Genomic DNA, 18,043 nt, shown 5'->3' on the forward strand with positions numbered 1-18,043 from the left:
TCCTGCTCCTGCTCCCTCTCCTTCGCCTTCTCCTTCTCCTTCTCGTTTGCTCCTTGCTCCTGTTGCTACGCTTTGCGGGGGCGTGGCATGCCAATAACTGCAAGAGACAGAGATAGTAAAGAGTGAGGCACAGATAGAGCTGGTTGCGAATACTGGGGATTGGGGAGATTGGGGGATTGCTAGACTGGGAGATTGCAAAATTGTGAGATTGTGAGATTGCGAGATTGGGGGACTGTCGGAGTTCGAGTTTTGCAATTTCAAAGTCCAAAGGCCGAGAGTGAAGCAATGCGACACTTAAAAGTTATGACTTACTCGAACTAAATATAAATACAATACACTTGGACGTTGCACCACATGCACCACAGTACATGGGCAGCAATGGCATACATATGTTTATGATATATGTACATATATACGAACATAGGATGAACCCCCAAAAATGTTAAAACAAAAGCTCCGTTAATTTATATGGAACCAAAGTGAAATGCACCAATTATTCCTTTGACAGCTACGGGATAAAAAAGTTGTACAGTAGTCAAACCTGATAGATCCTTTGAAAAACCCCGCGAAACGTCAATTTTAAAATCTGATTCAGTTTAACGATACAGCCATTAAGCTGGAAAAAGAAAAGTCTATATTCATATTCTTCACTGACTCACTATTGGCAATATGGAAATGATAAAATTATGGTAAATCAGTAAATATTAAGTCAATAATTTAGCTTAGTACAAAAATTATACAGTAGTTGAACCTGCTATATCCTTCCAAAAACCGCCCGAAACTTCAATTTAAAAGTCTGATTTAGTTCAACGATACAGACACTTAGCCTTTCTATTGTTAATGTGGAATTGTATTGATGTAAGCTATGAACATTTTTTGCATAATGAATTATAAATGGCTGCTCTGTTGTTCTAGTTCTAATTCGTTTAATTAAGTTAATTGGAAAGGAATGAGCCTAAGACGCCTAATGTGATCGGGTATACAATAATTTGAATAATCTCGAATGTCTACTTCAGTGCAAGCTGTGGTCGTCCTCACGTCCAAGGCTTTACTGTGGGGCAGGCCGCAGGTGGCATTTAATTTCTCTCTAACCTCTCGTCTGGTTGGCCAGCCTTTCAGATCTTGTCCGCTCAGAAAGCCTTCGACACATCCAACATTTATGCCCGGATTAGGGGACAGCCGGAAAGAGGTGACAGGCCAAGCGGCAGGACAAATGCCAGATGCCGGATGCGACAGCCGAGATGGAAGTGGAGGTTCAGTTGGAGATGCAGATGCGGATGGAAATATGAGATGCTGATGCTGTTGCTGTTGCTGATGAAGATGCAGATGTTCGATGCCTCGGACTGGCGAGTCCGCTCTCCAAATAGCTGCCTGTTAATCATTCATAATAAATAATGCCCAGGTAGGAGGTAAGTTGCTGCTACATCAGCAGCAAGAGCCGGGATGAACAAAGCCAAAGCAATATAATAACTGAAATTACTCTAAAGAGAATTTCGAATGAGGCAATGTCGCCTGCACTTGCCACTGCCACTGCCACTGCCACTGCCACTTGGAGATGAGTGGGGGCACAGCTTGTTTGAAATGTTTAAATGCACAAATCAAATATGCAGCAGTCCAAACTCCGAACGGCCAGCCGAGCACCTGATGTTAGAGGAGTTAACCCATCTTAATGCCTCCGCCGCCCCTCGAACGACCCCGTCCAAATCCTTGCTGCAGCATCGGCTTTTAATTGGACACTGAGGATGGCAAAGGCAGCAGGACATCTGAGGAGTTGAGCCTGGATACGAGCGGAGGACCGAAGTACCGAAGGAGCGGGCTGCATCAGCACAATAATAAATAAGCGCAGGCATAAATGCGTGACATTATAATTGAAAACCAACAAAGCAGCCCCAGCCAAAGGAAAGGCGGTGTCTGTCTCTCGGAGTTCACAGATGTAATTCACAGATGCATTTGCTTAAAATGGCCTAAGTGGCAGAGTATAAGCGGAAAAGCAGTCAACTTTCTGGTAAGAAACAATTAAATAGGACTCATCGAAAGAGACACAAAGTACCAGGAGTTATAGTATTCTTAGCTGCTAGGAATTAACTATTCAAAGTGTTTAAAAAAATTATCTAAGGGTTATTTGAAAAATTTTAATTATGCTGCGCTTTAAAGCATTTTGAATTTTCATTGATTATTAAAAAGCCCTATTTTTAATATTTTTGCAGCTCACTTTTTTTGCAAAATTTGAGTTCGAAAACATAAAAATATAATCAAGCCATTTAATATTAAAATAGTTAATGTGAAAATTTTGTATTTGAAATGGTTGCTATTTATTTAAAATGCATTATAATTATGTATTTTATGGTTTAACTTTAAATTCATGAAATAAAAAAATTCATGAAATGAAAAAAGTCAAATTTCATTCATACATTTTTTATAATGGGCCTCAATTCAGGTATCGGTTTTAATTTCATTTTATCAAACATCTGTAACATTGCTAGTACTCAATAAATATAGTCATGATCTCTCCTGATAGTTATTAGATTTCTGAAACTAAATAGGAAATTTGCAGTTTTTGCTATATTTTCATTTATAAATACCTCAATATAAACTTTTCTTAAAGCGGAAACCTTTTTTTAAAAAACCAACATGCGGTTGCTTTTAGACTAGCTATATTTTGTTTACTTATTTTTTCCTGTCGCAGAGCAAATTACATTTCCGATTGAACGTCTTAAGTTTGGTCATGGAACCCCCTTGCCTTCCGCAAAAATAGTTTATTGCTCTGGCGACTTAAGAAAATATTTGACTGTGTCAAGCTACGGACTGTGTTGCACCTATTCTCACAATCGCGGAGGATTGGTGGGGACTAGTGTGCTAATTCCAGGCGATAAATGCATACATTCTTTGCCAGACTTCGATTTTTTTTTTTTTTTTTTTTTTTTTGACAAGTGCAGGAAGATGGCAGAGTGCAGTTGTCAGTTGGATAAGAATGCGCGACTTCGTCTGAATCTATTCCCGTCCCAGGCAATCGCATTACTTTGCGTTGCCCTCATCTAAAAGGATAAAGCAAAATAACAAATGCCGGCACAAGCTCAAATAATGTACAGACAACAGACAGTTGTGTAAGCAAGAGCAACAGCAACAGCGGACGACGGGCGACGGGGTATGCCAACTCCAGCCAGAACTACATCGGCCTCGTAAGTGAGCTCTGGTCCTGGTCCTGGTCCTGGTCCTAGTCCTGGTCCTGGTTCTCACGTGTGTGTGTGTGTGTGTGTGTGTGTGTGTGGAATCAGGACAATGGCAAACGGCAAAGGGAATCGCAAATGTGGCAGAAGAAGCCGACGAGCTCAGCATGGCAGTCTGCGATATGGCTCAGCATCCACTTGAAACAGGAATCGAGCCAGGCATCAATGCCTTTAAATAAGCATGTGCAATATGCGGCCACCAGGACCACCACACCATGTTCCATTGCCTTTCCCATTCCCTTACCCTTTCCCACCGCTGCGGACATCGTCTGCCATTTGCAGCTAATCAATCAATTTTATTAAGCATTTTATTGAATTTACACAGGAAGAGTCGAGCGAAGAGAGAGGTCCAGACAGAAGACAGAAGACAGAACTCGGACCATGGCACAGTGGTCTTGGATTCTACTATTACTAATTTAGCAGTTCTTGGAGCAGCCGCCTGCTGTTCGCAATTCACAATGATTGGGTTGGAATCAATTCCCTTTGGGAAAGTTGAGGATAATCATAGCTACTTGCTATTTTCTCACATTTTGACAGCATTCCATTTTGTAATTCTTGGCGTCCACTAAGTCTTGTGAAGAAAAATGATTATACATTGTGGTAAAGATGTATAACATGTTCTTAAACTTTCTACCGTTGCTAGCAGATATTTAAGCCTTTTACCTATAAATTGTATTGTATCGAAATTTATTCATTTTGTAAGGATAAAATGACTCACTTCAATTGATTACTCCACATTTTTAATTCTGCAATTTCATGTGCGCATCGTCACTACGTGAACTGAGCACAGTGATTTAAGTTTCATCCAAACTTTTTACACATTAAGCCAGGAATATAAGCTGACCATATCTGACGGTTTTGGATGTGTTATTTTTAATGCAGTGCATTAATTAAAAAATTAATTTAATAAATACTTTCTAGAGTTGGTATTTTAGAATTACCAACCCTATCGGACATTTTTGAGGGTGATTAAAGTATAATGTTTATTTAAGAGTGTGAAATAAGTTATATGAGATATATTTATTAAATAACATTTTGCTAAAAGTGTTCAACTATTTAAAAAAAACCGTAGACAGAAGAATGAATCAATTTGTACAAAATGTGCGATTAGTGGAGGGGTCATTCGACTGCAGGTTATTTAAAATCAAAAACAAAACCCGCAAATTGAAATCAAAACGAAAGCAATCAGTGCAGCTGGCCCAGAATGAATGCAAACATATGCCAATAAATAAACCAAAGATGAAAATCAAAATCAAAATTTGAAAATAAATAAATAAGTTTTCAATTTACACTCTCCTTAAATTTCCCGTCCAATTCATTTGCTACAGAGACTTAACAGTTTTTTTTAGCCAACCAGGAACGGATTATTTCTGGGTAAGTCATTACACTATCCAACTGCCAAATGCTTAGATACCTACACCAAACCCTTCCTTTGGGGGAAACCTACTCGGGGTAACGAAGACCATAAAAAATGCATAGGCCTAAAATTGTAGTTGCATTCTGATATTGCTTGCATTTTACTATTGCTTACAACTTAAAAATTTCATTTAAAACTATAGTTTAGAAAACTAGCAAGCATACAGATTTAATAACGACATACAATTTACCGTACACCAACAAGAATATTTAAAACAACGATTGCGTTCTAACAAAGCTTAAGCCTAGTTATTTGGGACTCCATTTTTGTAAAACATATTTTCATCTAAAGGTTGTTTGCACTTTTTTATTAACATTAAAGTTCTCGTTTATATTCTTAAATTATAATTTTGTTGAGCTTAGCATTTGACTCTTTTTTTTTGAATAAGACTTCACAATAATTTTTATTGAAAAGTTTAAGGCAATTAGAGAACAGTTCAATATCAAAAGCAATACAAAAATATTGCTCATCCGCCATGTTGGTGGTGCTGTGTGGGCGCTATCTCAATTGCATACAATGCTTAAGGCAATTTTGACGGCATATTACAGCTCTGTATCTTCATTTCTTGTGTTTATGCCGAAATATGCAATAAATTGATTTCACATGGATTTTTTATTAAAGGCTTTATACCCTGAGTCTATTTTTTTTAATCAACCGTTTGCAACGCAGTCTGCTTGTCCGTTTCTACTTAAACTTAGCATAAACCTAACTTGTATTTAAACACACACGCCCATACTCTTTAATAAAGTAATTTGTATGGATCAAAAATACCGTTTTAAGTTTGTAAAAATCGGACGAGTATATAATTTAGCAAGCACAGGATAGATCCAAAAATTATAAGTGAAATCGTCATAACTCCGGTGTTTTTAAACTCAAGACATTGTAGATTTGTATGATTTCAGTATTGCATTATTAAATAATCGTACCACAATATTAAAGAGCTGTCATAGGAGCAAGTGGTTAATTTATATGAAAACCTTAAAAAATAATCATTTAACTAGGAACTGGTCAAAACGGATATAAACTTTCGCCACCGAAGTTATTTTTTCGTTCTAGCTAAATGTTTGTATTTTATTTTTGAAATTTGATCTTGTCGCAAATTCTAATACATATAGCTACAGATGGCTGCATTAGTAGTCCATTGGGCCATGAAAAAACTTAAGTGAAACCCAATCGAAACAAAATGGAAATCAAGTGAAGGGACGTTTTGACCGATTAAGCTTAACTATTATTTGATGAAATTGGCTAAATCAAGTCGGCAAGTTTAAGCAAAATACAGGCTTCTTAGGCTTAAACATGTACGAGAAATTATTGATTACTTTATTTTGTTTGTCCCTAAAACCGATTTTGAAGACCCACAATGTATATTTTTAAAGCCGCGTCCTTTAAAGCACTTGCAATGGATGAACATTTCATGCGACTGCAGGAATGCAAAGGCTTATTTCTTGCTCTGAAATTAAGCGTATCTTTGTTGTTGCCAGTGCGTATGCCCAATGTTCCCCAACGTTTGGGAGGAGTGCGCAGTTACTAATACTACACTCATAAAAATATTTTTCATAATACTGGAAAATCGTCCTAAAAATTAAATCACCCTTAAATTAAAGGCAACAAATTTATTAAGGCCTACCTTTCAAAAAAATGGAATTTCACTTAAATGCCTAAAAATATTTTATAAATTTGAGGGCGAAATCGCTCTTAATTGTAAAACAAAAAGTGATAAACATGTTCTGGTATCAAGAAAAATCGTCCTAATATTTACAAAATTCGAAGCTCAGTAGTCTTATGCCTTGCACTTAATGATGGCGTGGGTTCAACCCATTAGAAAGTTTAAAAACGATTTTTTACTAAAAACGGAAAAGTCTCTAAAATTGTATGAAAAAAAAACATATTTTCTAGAAAAATTTATCATAATTTTTAGGAATTCAGGAACTATTTAAAGATATTTCGCTCTTAGTATAAGAAAATTGTTGAGGAAAAATTGGCTCTAGTTTTAGTGAATTTTTTTTCAAATTTAAACAGACTTTAGCGAAAATTTTGTTCAGTGTACTGATTCATACAACCATTCATTTGGCCGGGCAAATCGTTTGCCCAAGTGCTTCAATTGCTTTGCGAATGTTTTGTGTTTGGGTAAGGATGAGGTTGATGGTGTGGGTGTGGTTGTGAGTGTGAGTGTGAGTGTGGGTGTGGGTGTGAGTGTGGGTGCAACGGAGAAGTTTATTCAAGTTGGCCAAGTTGTGTGTGTCTGGGCACTGCGCTGCTAATTCCTCCAATTCCTGCAATGTTAACTACAGCGGAGCAGAGAAGAGCAGAGCAGCGCAGAGCGATGGCCCCACTGTCCGGGTCATAACTCACCGGCTGGCTAGCTGTGGCAGCTGCAACAAGATGGAGGAGTAAATAAATAGGAAATAAATAAAAAAGCAGGCGAATAAAACAAACATCTTTAGCTGGATAAGTGATAAAAAAAAGCCAGTAAATGGAATTATTCGCCGGGGGTAGATGCTGGCTGCTTGTGGCCCGTTTCGGGGGTACGCATTCAATTGCCCGGCATCTGGTACTCAGGTGGGTGGCCATCACGGGCCATCAGAAGGCAGTGGGGCTCGAACCCGGACCCATAAGGATAGTGCCATGGAGCGCAGGGAGCGAAACACACGCATGCGGAGCACTTGGGAGGTCAATGCATTAGGGGCCGGATGCTCTGTTCTGTTCGGTTCGGTTCTGTTCGGTTCTGCTCTGCGGTTGCAGCTCTTTAAACTGCAATGTCCTGGCCAAAGGACACTTCATTAATGATCGACTGACAGTGCACTGGTGCCGGTACTGTACGGTATTCGTACCTGCCACGTGCAACTGGCAATCTGCTACATCCCTGGCAAGGTGGCTAAACGAGTCCGACGCATCCTTTAATTTAATTGCAACTTTGGCCATTTGCCAGGCACACAGTCTCCGGTGTCCGGTGTTCGGTATCCAGTGTCCAATGTCCAGTGTCCATTTACCGCCATGTGTGTGTGTTCTGGTGTGTGCATTCCTTATCTTTTCACCCAAATGCCTGTGCAGAATGTCACTAATCAAATTATGGGATGTTTGTTAACCAAGACCCGGCAGTTAAAAACGGTGACTCGAGCGAGGACAATGAGCGAGCAATGATGATGCGCAGATTGATAAGGCACAGGCATGGGCAGTTGAACTGGATCTGGATGGCCGTCCACTTGGCCACTACTAACTGACCGGACTCCAGGCCGATTAGAGAACCACAAAGGCCCCGTCGCCTCCTCAAATTGCATCGAGAAATTCGCATAAATGTATGTATGAATATTTGGCCATCGAGCGTCTGGGATTTCCCACACAGATGCAAAAGAAGCATCAGAAGCCCCAGACAGCCAGCCGTTGGCCCAAAAGTGGCTCAGACTTGTCTGGGGGAGAAGACCTCCTCCTTCTAATCCTTCTGCTTCTCCTCCGACGGCTTTGGCAGGCCAAAATTTGTGGCTGTCAACGACACTGCCAAGCCCATTTTCGGGCCCACTCCCTCCTTTCCGTGCCCCAAAGTGTTTGGCTCGAATGGCGTGCAACAAGGCTAAAACTGGTCTGAGACCTTTGTCTAAGCATCTTATCTGGCCATATTCTGCTGGAGGCCAAGTGCGTATCCTCCCACTACCACTACCACTACCACTACCACTCAGGCAGCCAAAATCAGCCCGAAGATGTTTTGCTTGGATACGGAGATAGCTTCTCGTTGGCGGATCACCGAATACTCTCACAGGTTGGTTAGGTTTTGTGTTAGCTAAGGGGCTTCCGCCTCCTATTCTCCTAATACAATAATAATAAACATTAAAAACAATTTAAGACATCTTAAAGACAGCACAATAGGTTTAGTTTATCATCAAAACAGGAGAAATTTCAAAATTCACAAGACCTGGCCTTCGAGCATTTAATCCTTTGATGCAAAAATGATGGAGTATCTATTTCGACATATTTGTAGCATTTAGTATTAGTCCAATTTAAATGAACAAAAGTGTATCTTTTAAATAAACTACAGACAATATTAAGGTATAAGTATTTATTTCTATACCCGAAAAGTCTAAAACTGTAGACTAATTCTTTATTTTTAAATCACACAAGTTTTATATTGATACTTTACGGGTTTTAATTCAATACTCACTCATTTTTGATTTCCAATGATTTAAAATTTAGTTAACAATAGTTTAGTTTCTATGACAACTTTTTTGTTTGGGTGCATGCAAAGTGTTCCATTTTGAAATCATGTTAAACTTAATTCAATTAGCATGCTTTTACACACTCCCAGGAATCTGCATAGCTGCAAAACAAGTTTGCATTATTAAGGACTTAATAAAGCTTCAATAAAACCAAACTTTAGTCGGCCTTAAACTTTTAGTAAAGGTAGATAATTATAGAAAATAGTCCTTTGGAATAAGCAGCAAAGCTTTTATATGTTATAAGAAAGGTGAGTCAAATACACTTTTGATTGGGAAAGGACTTATGCAACTATTACGCAACTTTACTAGCATCTTGGGCTATGTGAAATGAGGAAGGACAACAGCCAAAAAAGTTAAAAAGGCAGAGCTTATCTTCGACTTATTGGCATATTTACTGGCGTATCGAGAGTGAAAAGATGTGTGGGCGTGTTTATTGCTGTTTCTGGCTAAATAATTGGGCAACGGTCAAAGGTTACAGCACACTTTTGCTTCCCCTACTGAGGACTGAGGGCCGATCGTATAATTCAATCATTTAGTCAAACAATCAATCATTCAAGTGAATCATTAATTAATTCAGCATCAACCATTTGGCTTTGACCCCAAATCTAGCTCCCAAGGAAAACACTTGGTCACAGCAGCGGTGGAAAACGAAGGGTGAGATTGGGTTGTGGGTGGTGGTTAGTGGTTAGTGGGTGATGGGTGGTGGATGGTGGTAAGTGGTAAATGGGTGACGGCAGTCTGGGTCCTTGGCCGGGTCGTGTGTATTTGTAATTAACTGTTATTTAATACGATTTGCTTGATTTCGTCGGATGATGGGAAACAAAACTGTTGAGGCATCCCCAAGAGGATTCAGTCCCAACTGCGGTTATCCGCACCACATCCTGAACCGCCCACCCCGCCACCCCTTCTGGGCCAGGATATTTTAAGCACCGATTTAATTTGCCCAAGTTCCTGACGCCTTCGTTTCGGCCCCATCATTTGTTTGCCTGCCCTGCCGACTCGTTTGTTTGTCCGCCCCAATGCCTGTTTGCCATTGATAAATGTTTGCCGGGCCGATGTTCGTTAATGATGACACTTCTTATTGTCAACTCGGCGTGGACGTGGACTCTGGACTCTGGACTCGGACTCACTTGGTGATTTGTCAGCTATAAGCGGGCGAGTCCTGTCCTGTCCAGTGCCTTCCTCGCCGGCATCTTGGCAGGTAAAGTCATAGGGGCCTTAGTCGGTCATTGGGTCCGGCTGATTAAGCGATTCGAGCCGGTGGCCGAAGGTCGCCCTGCGGAGTGACACCGCAATAAGTTGATCGGGGCCATCAAGGACACGCCGACGACAAGGACTTGCTGGGTAGACTGGGAAAACGGGGAAAGGTGGGAATGGTGGGAAAAGTGGGAAAAACCGCAGTCGAAAGACGATGACGTTGGCGAAAAGACAAGGCACTTCCTCAGCTGCTGCGATTATCGAGCACAATTCGACAGATTAATATCCAGTTATTGCATCGAAAATATTTATAATTGAATTACACCGAAATAATTGACTATTTTCTTGTACACTGTGGACTGTACACTGATACTAAAATAGATGAGTTAAAATAAATGTCTGATTTATAATATTTAATTAAAATATCAAATCATAATACAATAAATACAATAATTCATTTCATGATTTATCATAATATTGAAATATGTTATTATTGTGAAAAATTTTAGGTAGTTTATATTTTATTTAAATGCATTTTATTTAAGTTAAGTTAATTTAATTTAATTTTAATTATATTGTTATTAATATGCCAGCGTGGCAAGTTTTAATTTAAATTTAGTTTTCAGAAATTTAAATCAATTCCGAAAATAGTCTATTAAATAATTTTAATATTTTTAAAAACCACAAAAGACGAAAATCAAAGCGAAAAATAATCAAAATGAGTAAAAAATAGCTGGGATACACTATGTTTTTTTTTACCAGTGAGTCCTCATGTGCTTTACTTCAGATATATATTATATATCCACAGGTAAAAGAAACATTAAATTAGTTATTGCATTTTTTAGGAATTTATAAAGCTATTGATTGCAAAAGCACTGCATTTCTGAAAGTTGTCATGTTTTAAGGCGATGAACATGATTAATTGGAATTAACTTGCTGAACCTCCATGCTTTCACCTTATGAAAGCCAACTATCCTTGTGCGCTCCCGGAAATGGCAACCCTTTCTTTTTAAGCCCTGAGCCAAAGACAATCACACTTTAAGTCGGACTTTCTTTCCTGGCCCCCCAACTAATCCACCCGCGTGGTGGCAGCCGGAACAACAGGGTATTCCTGCAGAGCAGGTTATAAAAACATGTGTAACTAGACGACTTACAAGGATCACGCACTCCAGTGACACTTAATGCCGCCACGTCGACGCCGGAGATGGCGACGGCTATGGAGATGGCAATGGAGGAGCAAGGACGATGAGATGAGGAGGCCAAATGTCAGCGACTAACACAGACAAACGCAATTAGCTTTTAGCCATCATAACATTATGAACGGCAGGCGACAGGCAACGAAGGCAACGAGGAGGCGACGACAACGACGACGACGTCGTCTGAATGCTAACTGCTAATGACAAGGATGTGGACGACAAGGACGCCGACGAGGGGAATCCGGTGGCACAAACTGAAACTGAAACTGAAACTAGGGACGAATGCGATGCGATGCGATGCGATGCGGTTAGGATGAGTGCCGTCGAGCTGTGCGCATTATGTTGAGTTAGAGCACGGCAGTGGATGTGGATGTGGATGTGGAAGTGGAAGCTCACGGATGGCACGCGGCTGCCAACAATGCTGTTAACTTGTGTCGAGATTAAAATAAGGACACTCGGAGAGCGGAAAAAGCCCCAGACCAGGATGGACGTGCCCTCAGCACCGAGCAGCAAAAGTCACAGCCACAGCCACAGTCGCCTGCTCCTCGCCTCGCATGAGTTGCGAGCTGAAGCTTTGTTTATTACGCTTCTGAATCTGAATCTGAATCTGAGTCTAGCTCTGGAAAATGGTAAATGGGTGATGCAGTTGCCTGTTGACTGAGGCCAAAGTGTCCTTTGTCCCCTGTCCCCTGTCCTCTGTCCTCTGTCCTCTGGCTGAATTGGATAATTCCGAGGGGGCAGCGGCGGCTTTGGCGTGCTCATCATCCAGTTGGCCTCAAAAATTACTGCGTAAATGATGATATGAGATTTGGGGCATTTCTGCGGCATCATTCAACGGAAGCGGATACACGAGTATGCCACGACACGGAGTCGGTTGATGTTGTCGCCACCGGAAGGAAGTTATTTAACGCACACACACAGAGGAACACACACACACACACACACACACACACACACACACAGAGGAAGTGCGGAAGATGGGGATTATGTGGCACGATAATCATATTACGATTACGTCGCGTAAAATTTGCCCCACTGTCGGATGAGTGAGTGAGTGACTGAGTCAGTGAGTGGGTGAGTGAGTGAGTGAGTGAATGAGGTTTAAGTGGAAGCTACTACCGGTGCCACTGAGATGGGGCCAGACAGATATGAAGAGCTACGGCATCAAATAATTATACATGTATATACATGGGCAGTGATCGGGGGCAAGGGCGTGCTCGGAATATCCTTGTTAGGAACTAGGGAAACGCTCCAAAATGTGATGTGCTTAGGTGGAATCCACGAAGCGAGCATCCCTGCTTAAGCCCTTTTTTTTCATAATTGTTTAATTTTATTTCATTGACTGTCGAGGCAGCCTGTCACCGTCACCGTCTCCGTCGCCGTCGCCAATCGTCGTCAACGTCGGGCTCCCATACCCATACCCATTCCCATACCCATTCCCATACCCATTCCCATACCCATTCCCATGCTCATACCCATACCCATACCCATTTCTTTTGTGGACGTGGAAGTGGATGTGGGCACGAGATGCGGATCGCTTAGCATTAATGTCTTTCATTTATTGTCATTGTTGTTAATGTTTTTGTGCTGTGCATGGGAAAAAAGCATTTGCATTTAAGCGCTGCGAACGCGGCAAGTGGATGGGGTTACTCTGGTGGATTGGATGCTGGGTTTCTCTGTGGCCGGAGCAGAGATTTTGCTTGGATGATTTTTATTGCTCGTTTGTAGTAAATTTGGTGTGTAATTAGAGAGAAAAGGGTTATTATGTTCGTTAACGCAGTGAGCTCAGCCCAGCGCCATTCCCATTCCCATTCCCATTCTCCTTCGCTTGGCGCCAAGGCTTTAAACTGGATATTGCAAAAAGGAAGCGGGACCCGAGGGAAGGACCAGCATTTCACGCGACACAATGCCGACCAAAGACGCACCACAAAACGACTGCCTCTGACGACCGGAAGGTCTTGGACACAACAGCAGTAAGCGGGCAGTAAGCGGGCAGTAGAGCGGGCAGTAAGCGGGCAGTAAGGCAGTAAAGCACTAAAACGAACGGACAAGGCGAAACGGCTGAACTACTGAACTGCTGCAAAAAACTGCACCGAAACCAAAACAGAAATTAAATTGTGGCTCGCCAAAGTGGTCCAGGCCGGGGGTCCTGGGTCCTGAGTCTTGGGTCCTGGGTCCTCGGTCCAGGGGAAAGCCAGTTAAAATGGAAATGGAAGTGGAAATGGAAATGGGAACGAGAGAAAGTTCTGAGCAAGTGCAGTTTAGCTTAGGGGTATACTTGTCGTGTGGGCTAACGTGTTAGGGGTCACTTTTTCCCAAGACGCAGTGACTTAAAATTGAAATAAACAAAAAAGTTGTCATAAAAATGAGCCAGTGGCTTTTTAAGTTAAAGTGTTTTTTTTAAATACGTTTAAAATACTGACAGCCATAGACAATTGTTTAGAGAGTCCAATAAGCAATGCTAAAAAACGGAATAGTTTAGTATTAAATTTAACATATTTTATTTCATATTAGAATACAATTTAAAACCATAATGATAATTACACTGCATTGCTAACTTTTTTATTTACTTATTTATTGTGAATAAAAATTAGATAGTAGTGCATGTTTCTCCTATAGTCTACTATTGTGATGAATAACAACTTATGCTACAGTTTGACTACTTTAGTATTAAATTAAAATTTTTGAGCTTTCGTAGAAAATATAAGATTAAAAATAGGTCTTATTTGTTTAAAAAGCAATATCTCCAACAAACTACATTTTCAAAAATTTAAAACAAATTCAAAAATGTAATACTTTCATGTTTAAAAAAACAAAAAAAACACAATGACCAAAGCAAAACACATTAAAATTGACTTGAATTTACTACCTTTGCTAACAGTTAATTAAATAAAGAAAACATAGGGCCAAGAAGGGACATCACACCAACATAACTATCTTACTTGTAATTTGAGCTCAAATTAATTAATTTATTTTTAAATTCAATAAATGCTTCAAAGGCATAAATAACTGTAATAGATGAGCTAAATTATTTAGACCGCAAGCGCCCACGCTGCACCCCAGAAACAAGTTTTGAACTGAAAAACAAGTAATTAAATGAAATGTACTCTCGCCGCCGTCGATATGTTAATTACACGTATAATAATTTATATCAATTTATAAATTGCATTGCGGCAAGTCTGTTGTCTGCTAATTTGTGCCTGCCCTATTAAGTTTCTCGTTTGGCTTGCCGTTGGCCAACCGGATGTCCCGGCATTTTAGGTGTGTCGCCTCTGTCCAGATGAGAGTGATACAATGACAACGACTCCGGGTCAGGGTTTTTTTTTTATTTTATTTGTTGCATTTCTGTCCCGACCATGGAAATAAAATTTCAAACGTAACTTTGCTGCGGTAGCCAGTTGGCGAGAGTCCTGTGTGTCCTTTCCGCAGTTGATGTGCATGATGTGCACATGTGTGTGTGTGTGTGGGGCACGGAGTTGGCCAACTCTGGCTCCATCTTGGCCCCTTGCGTTTCGAAGAAAGACCTTCGCCTCGCCTTTAAGGGCAATGCAGTTGGCATAAAATTTAATTCTCCGTCCAGGGAGGAAGCGCCCAGGACATTACGTGCTGGCTGGCAGTGTCGTTTCCCGCTTCCATCTCAAGCAATCGCCGTCGGAATCGCAATCGCAGTTGCCTGGCAAAGCACTTCGGCACGCATAGAAACAAGTTCGGAATCGGAATCGGAATCGGAGTAGGAGTAGGAGTAGGAATCTCAACGGGTGGCGTTCAGACATATAGCATATAGACATAGGAGCATATCGACGGGATCAGCCACAATCAAAGTTCAGGCAATGGAAGTGGAAGTGGGAGTGAGAATGAAGGACGAGCTGGAGTTCTCAAGTAGCAGCAGTGAGGCAACCAGCTCCGGCGAAACGGATAGCGAAGGTAAAGCAGTCGATGCCCCTTCTGAGTCCCAAGCCAAATCAATTTCATACTCCAGATAGCAGCAAATCCGATCCAGATGTCAATGCCAAAGTGGCAATTGCTACGTGTCCATCCGATCCAACCGATCTGCAGACAAGAACCTACAGTCTGCTGGCTGGGGACTCGGACAACGACTTGGATGAGGTGGAAATCTTCTGCGAGGAGGCCATCTCCCTGCTGGCCCACGAGATCCTTTGCTGCGAGTGCGATAGTGAGTCTGATTCGGAGTCTGATTCGGAGTCTGATTCAGAGCCGGAGCCGGAGCCGGAGTCGGAGTCGGAAGAGATGGGGACAGAAGGCGAGGAGACGGATGACACCAAGGACAACAAGGGCAAGATGATGCCAAGCGGCATCCTTGAGAGCGGGCTGCAAAATCCCTACCAGCTCATGTTCAGCGAGGAGGACGACGACCAACCCAATGAAATTGAGGAGAAAAAGGGGGAGGAGAGCTGGCCGATCCTGCTGGAAGGAGATGAACAGAGCGAGGAGAAGCCCGAGTCAAAGGGGGCATTCTGAAGACAAACTCCACTCTAGCATCTGCAGTAGATTTTCACATTTTTACTAACACGAGCCTTAAATAAAATTTGCTGGCTAACTATGAGACAAAGGCATAGCAATATTATTCGTGGAGACCCTTTCAAATGGCCAAAATTATTCGACACTCAGCATTTAAGCTATCCCTTAATAACTAAGTTATTGATTAAAGCGATCATAGACCATTAACATCTATGCATTCAGCAAATTAGCATAAATTGTTTTATGTACAAACTAAACTAAACTAAATTTAATCAGTCAAGTCTGGACGTGTAAATAAAAAGTATATCTTTATCAACATATTCTCTTTTTTTTGACTGAATCAGCCGAATTTCATGACCCTGTAGATTTGGTTTCAAACAAAAAGATACAAAGAAAAATGTTGGGAACATCCAAGTCTAACAAATTTAAGATTTTTACAAACCGACTCTGCTATTAATGTACATATACACTTCAAGTCTTGGAGAACTTTTGTTTTAATCTATATTAACGTTTAGTTACAAATGAACAAAATTAGGCTTAGAAATCTTTCGATAATGTTTAGATTGTTCAATGAAAAATTAAAACTCTTGATATTTCTATAAAAAATGTAAAAAATATATATACAAATCGAAATATACCAATAACATATTTGCACTTTGTATTGAAATAAAAGTGTTTTAATATCTAATCTCGTTTTAAACATAAAAATTAAAAAAATAATGTATCAACGATTGTTTTGTAATATTTTAATATGAAAATGTGGGTTTTGTGAGCCCCATTTAATTTATAGTATTAGCTTCATGAAAATATGAGAAAGAATTTTTAAAAGTTGCTTTAAAGCTAGTTTTGATTGTTGTTTTTTAAAAGCTTACAAAAAACAACTATTTTCATGAACGCAGCTGTATGTACTTCATCGCTTTAAATCTTCCTGTTCACACTTTTAAACAAATACAACAAATACCCTGAGCTGCCTTGTAATGGAGATACCCTACTCTACTTAGAACCCTGTTTGCTAAAATGTGATGAACGTCTCTAGACAATTAGCTTTTAAATGGAATAAGCGATCGATTGACTCTGTTTTAAAACTACCAATTGTTTGTCAGAATCACTTTGATTTATTTGGTTTTTTGCAATGAAAATTTTTCCGTATTCATTACTTCAGAGCTTTTGCTCTTGCCGTTGCGATCACGCCAACTTCCTGTTTCGGATATATTTTCCCCTGTGTCACTCACCTGTTCACACTCAAAGTGGCTGGATGGTGGCTCCGGACATCAGGACACCTGAGGGAGATTGGTGACGGCGATGCTGACGATGATGTTGATGGTGATGTTGATGGTGATGGCGACTGTGACTTCAACGAAGTGCTTGACGGACGAAGGCAACAGGCGGGCTGAACAGCTTTCCCTTGGCAGGTGGCATTTAGTATTTAATATTTCGCCATTCGGTTGTACCGCCCCTCGGTTGCCTCACTGTTTGCCATTTACCATTGGGCATTTAGCATTTAGCATTTAGAATTTGCATGGGACTGGTCTTTAGTCTTTAATTGCAAACTGGCAGCTGCAATTGCTGGCAACTAAAACTTAAAACGACGACAAAGGATGAGTAAGAGCGATGCGAAAATGAAATACAACATCGGGCGGAAAGCGAAATGTTTTCGTTATGCGAGCAATGCAATGCAGTCTGCTGCTGCTACTGCTGCCGATGATGATGGTGATGATGATGATGATGATGATTGTGATTCTGATTCCCACTTTGCTTCCTTTTCGACTGCACTTAACGTAATCGGCGTTTCGGTGTTGGCTTTCAAATTGCCCGCGACCGCGTCAAAGCGACCACAAAACTAGCTGAACGAACGGACAACCGGCGACCACCTACCATCTACATACATATGCACCATCGACCATCGAGGACCGCAGGCCAGGTTTTAGCCAGCTATCAGCCGGGCTTAGTTTGGTTTTTGGGTTCGGTTTGGTTGGCTTTAGTTTGGTTTGCTTCCGCTGGTTGGTCTCTGTTTGGGGTGCAGTTTAATGCGACTGCAACTGTTGCGGGGGCAGACAAAAAACAGCGCATCAAAATCACTCACCTCGCACTCAAAACAACACACACGTGCGACCGGAGTATGGTGTGCAACAAAAAAAAAAGGAAGAATGGATCCTTCCCACCCAGAGAGTGAGACTAAAATGCCAGTTGGGGGAACTCCAAGCGGCAAACTATGAACAGTGATTTTGGGGGTCGCGTCAAGTCAGGACTTGTCGAGATTTGCGAGAGATTTGCGGGCCACGCACGTGTCCGCATCCGCATCCGGTACCCGGTACTGAT

At 41.0% G+C, this 18,043-nt stretch overlaps 1 protein-coding gene and 1 long non-coding RNA gene across 2 annotated transcripts; one reads left to right on the plus strand and one right to left on the minus strand.

Annotated features, from left to right (window-relative positions):
* Positions 1-9: 9 nt before the first annotated feature.
* On the minus strand, positions 10-18,043 carry LOC108147633. Its single transcript, XR_001774527.2, has 3 exons — positions 17,808-18,043; positions 16,957-17,303; positions 10-97 (listed from the first exon to the last, which is right to left on the minus strand). It is a non-coding gene; the product is annotated as an uncharacterized LOC108147633 (long non-coding RNA).
* On the plus strand, positions 14,943-15,979 carry LOC108147632 (clumping factor B). Its single transcript, XM_017274288.2, has 2 exons — positions 14,943-15,169; positions 15,225-15,979. The coding sequence occupies exons 1-2, from the start codon at positions 15,076-15,078 to the stop codon at positions 15,722-15,724; spliced, it is 594 nt and encodes a 197-aa protein (XP_017129777.1). The 5' UTR covers positions 14,943-15,075; the 3' UTR covers positions 15,725-15,979.

Source organism: Drosophila elegans, unplaced genomic scaffold (genome assembly GCF_018152505.1).
Source record: "Drosophila elegans isolate 14027-0461.03 unplaced genomic scaffold, ASM1815250v1 contig_149, whole genome shotgun sequence".
NCBI classification, from domain to species: Eukaryota; Metazoa; Arthropoda; class Insecta; order Diptera; family Drosophilidae; genus Drosophila; species Drosophila elegans.

Coding starts and splice junctions, on each gene's coding strand:
- LOC108147632 (XM_017274288.2), top strand. CDS start 15,076: ATGGAAGTGGAAGTGGGAGTGAGAATGAAGGACGAGCTGGAGTTCTCA. Junction 15,170..15,224: donor CGGCGAAACGGATAGCGAAG/GTAAAGCAGTCG, acceptor TTCATACTCCAG/ATAGCAGCAAATCCGATCCA.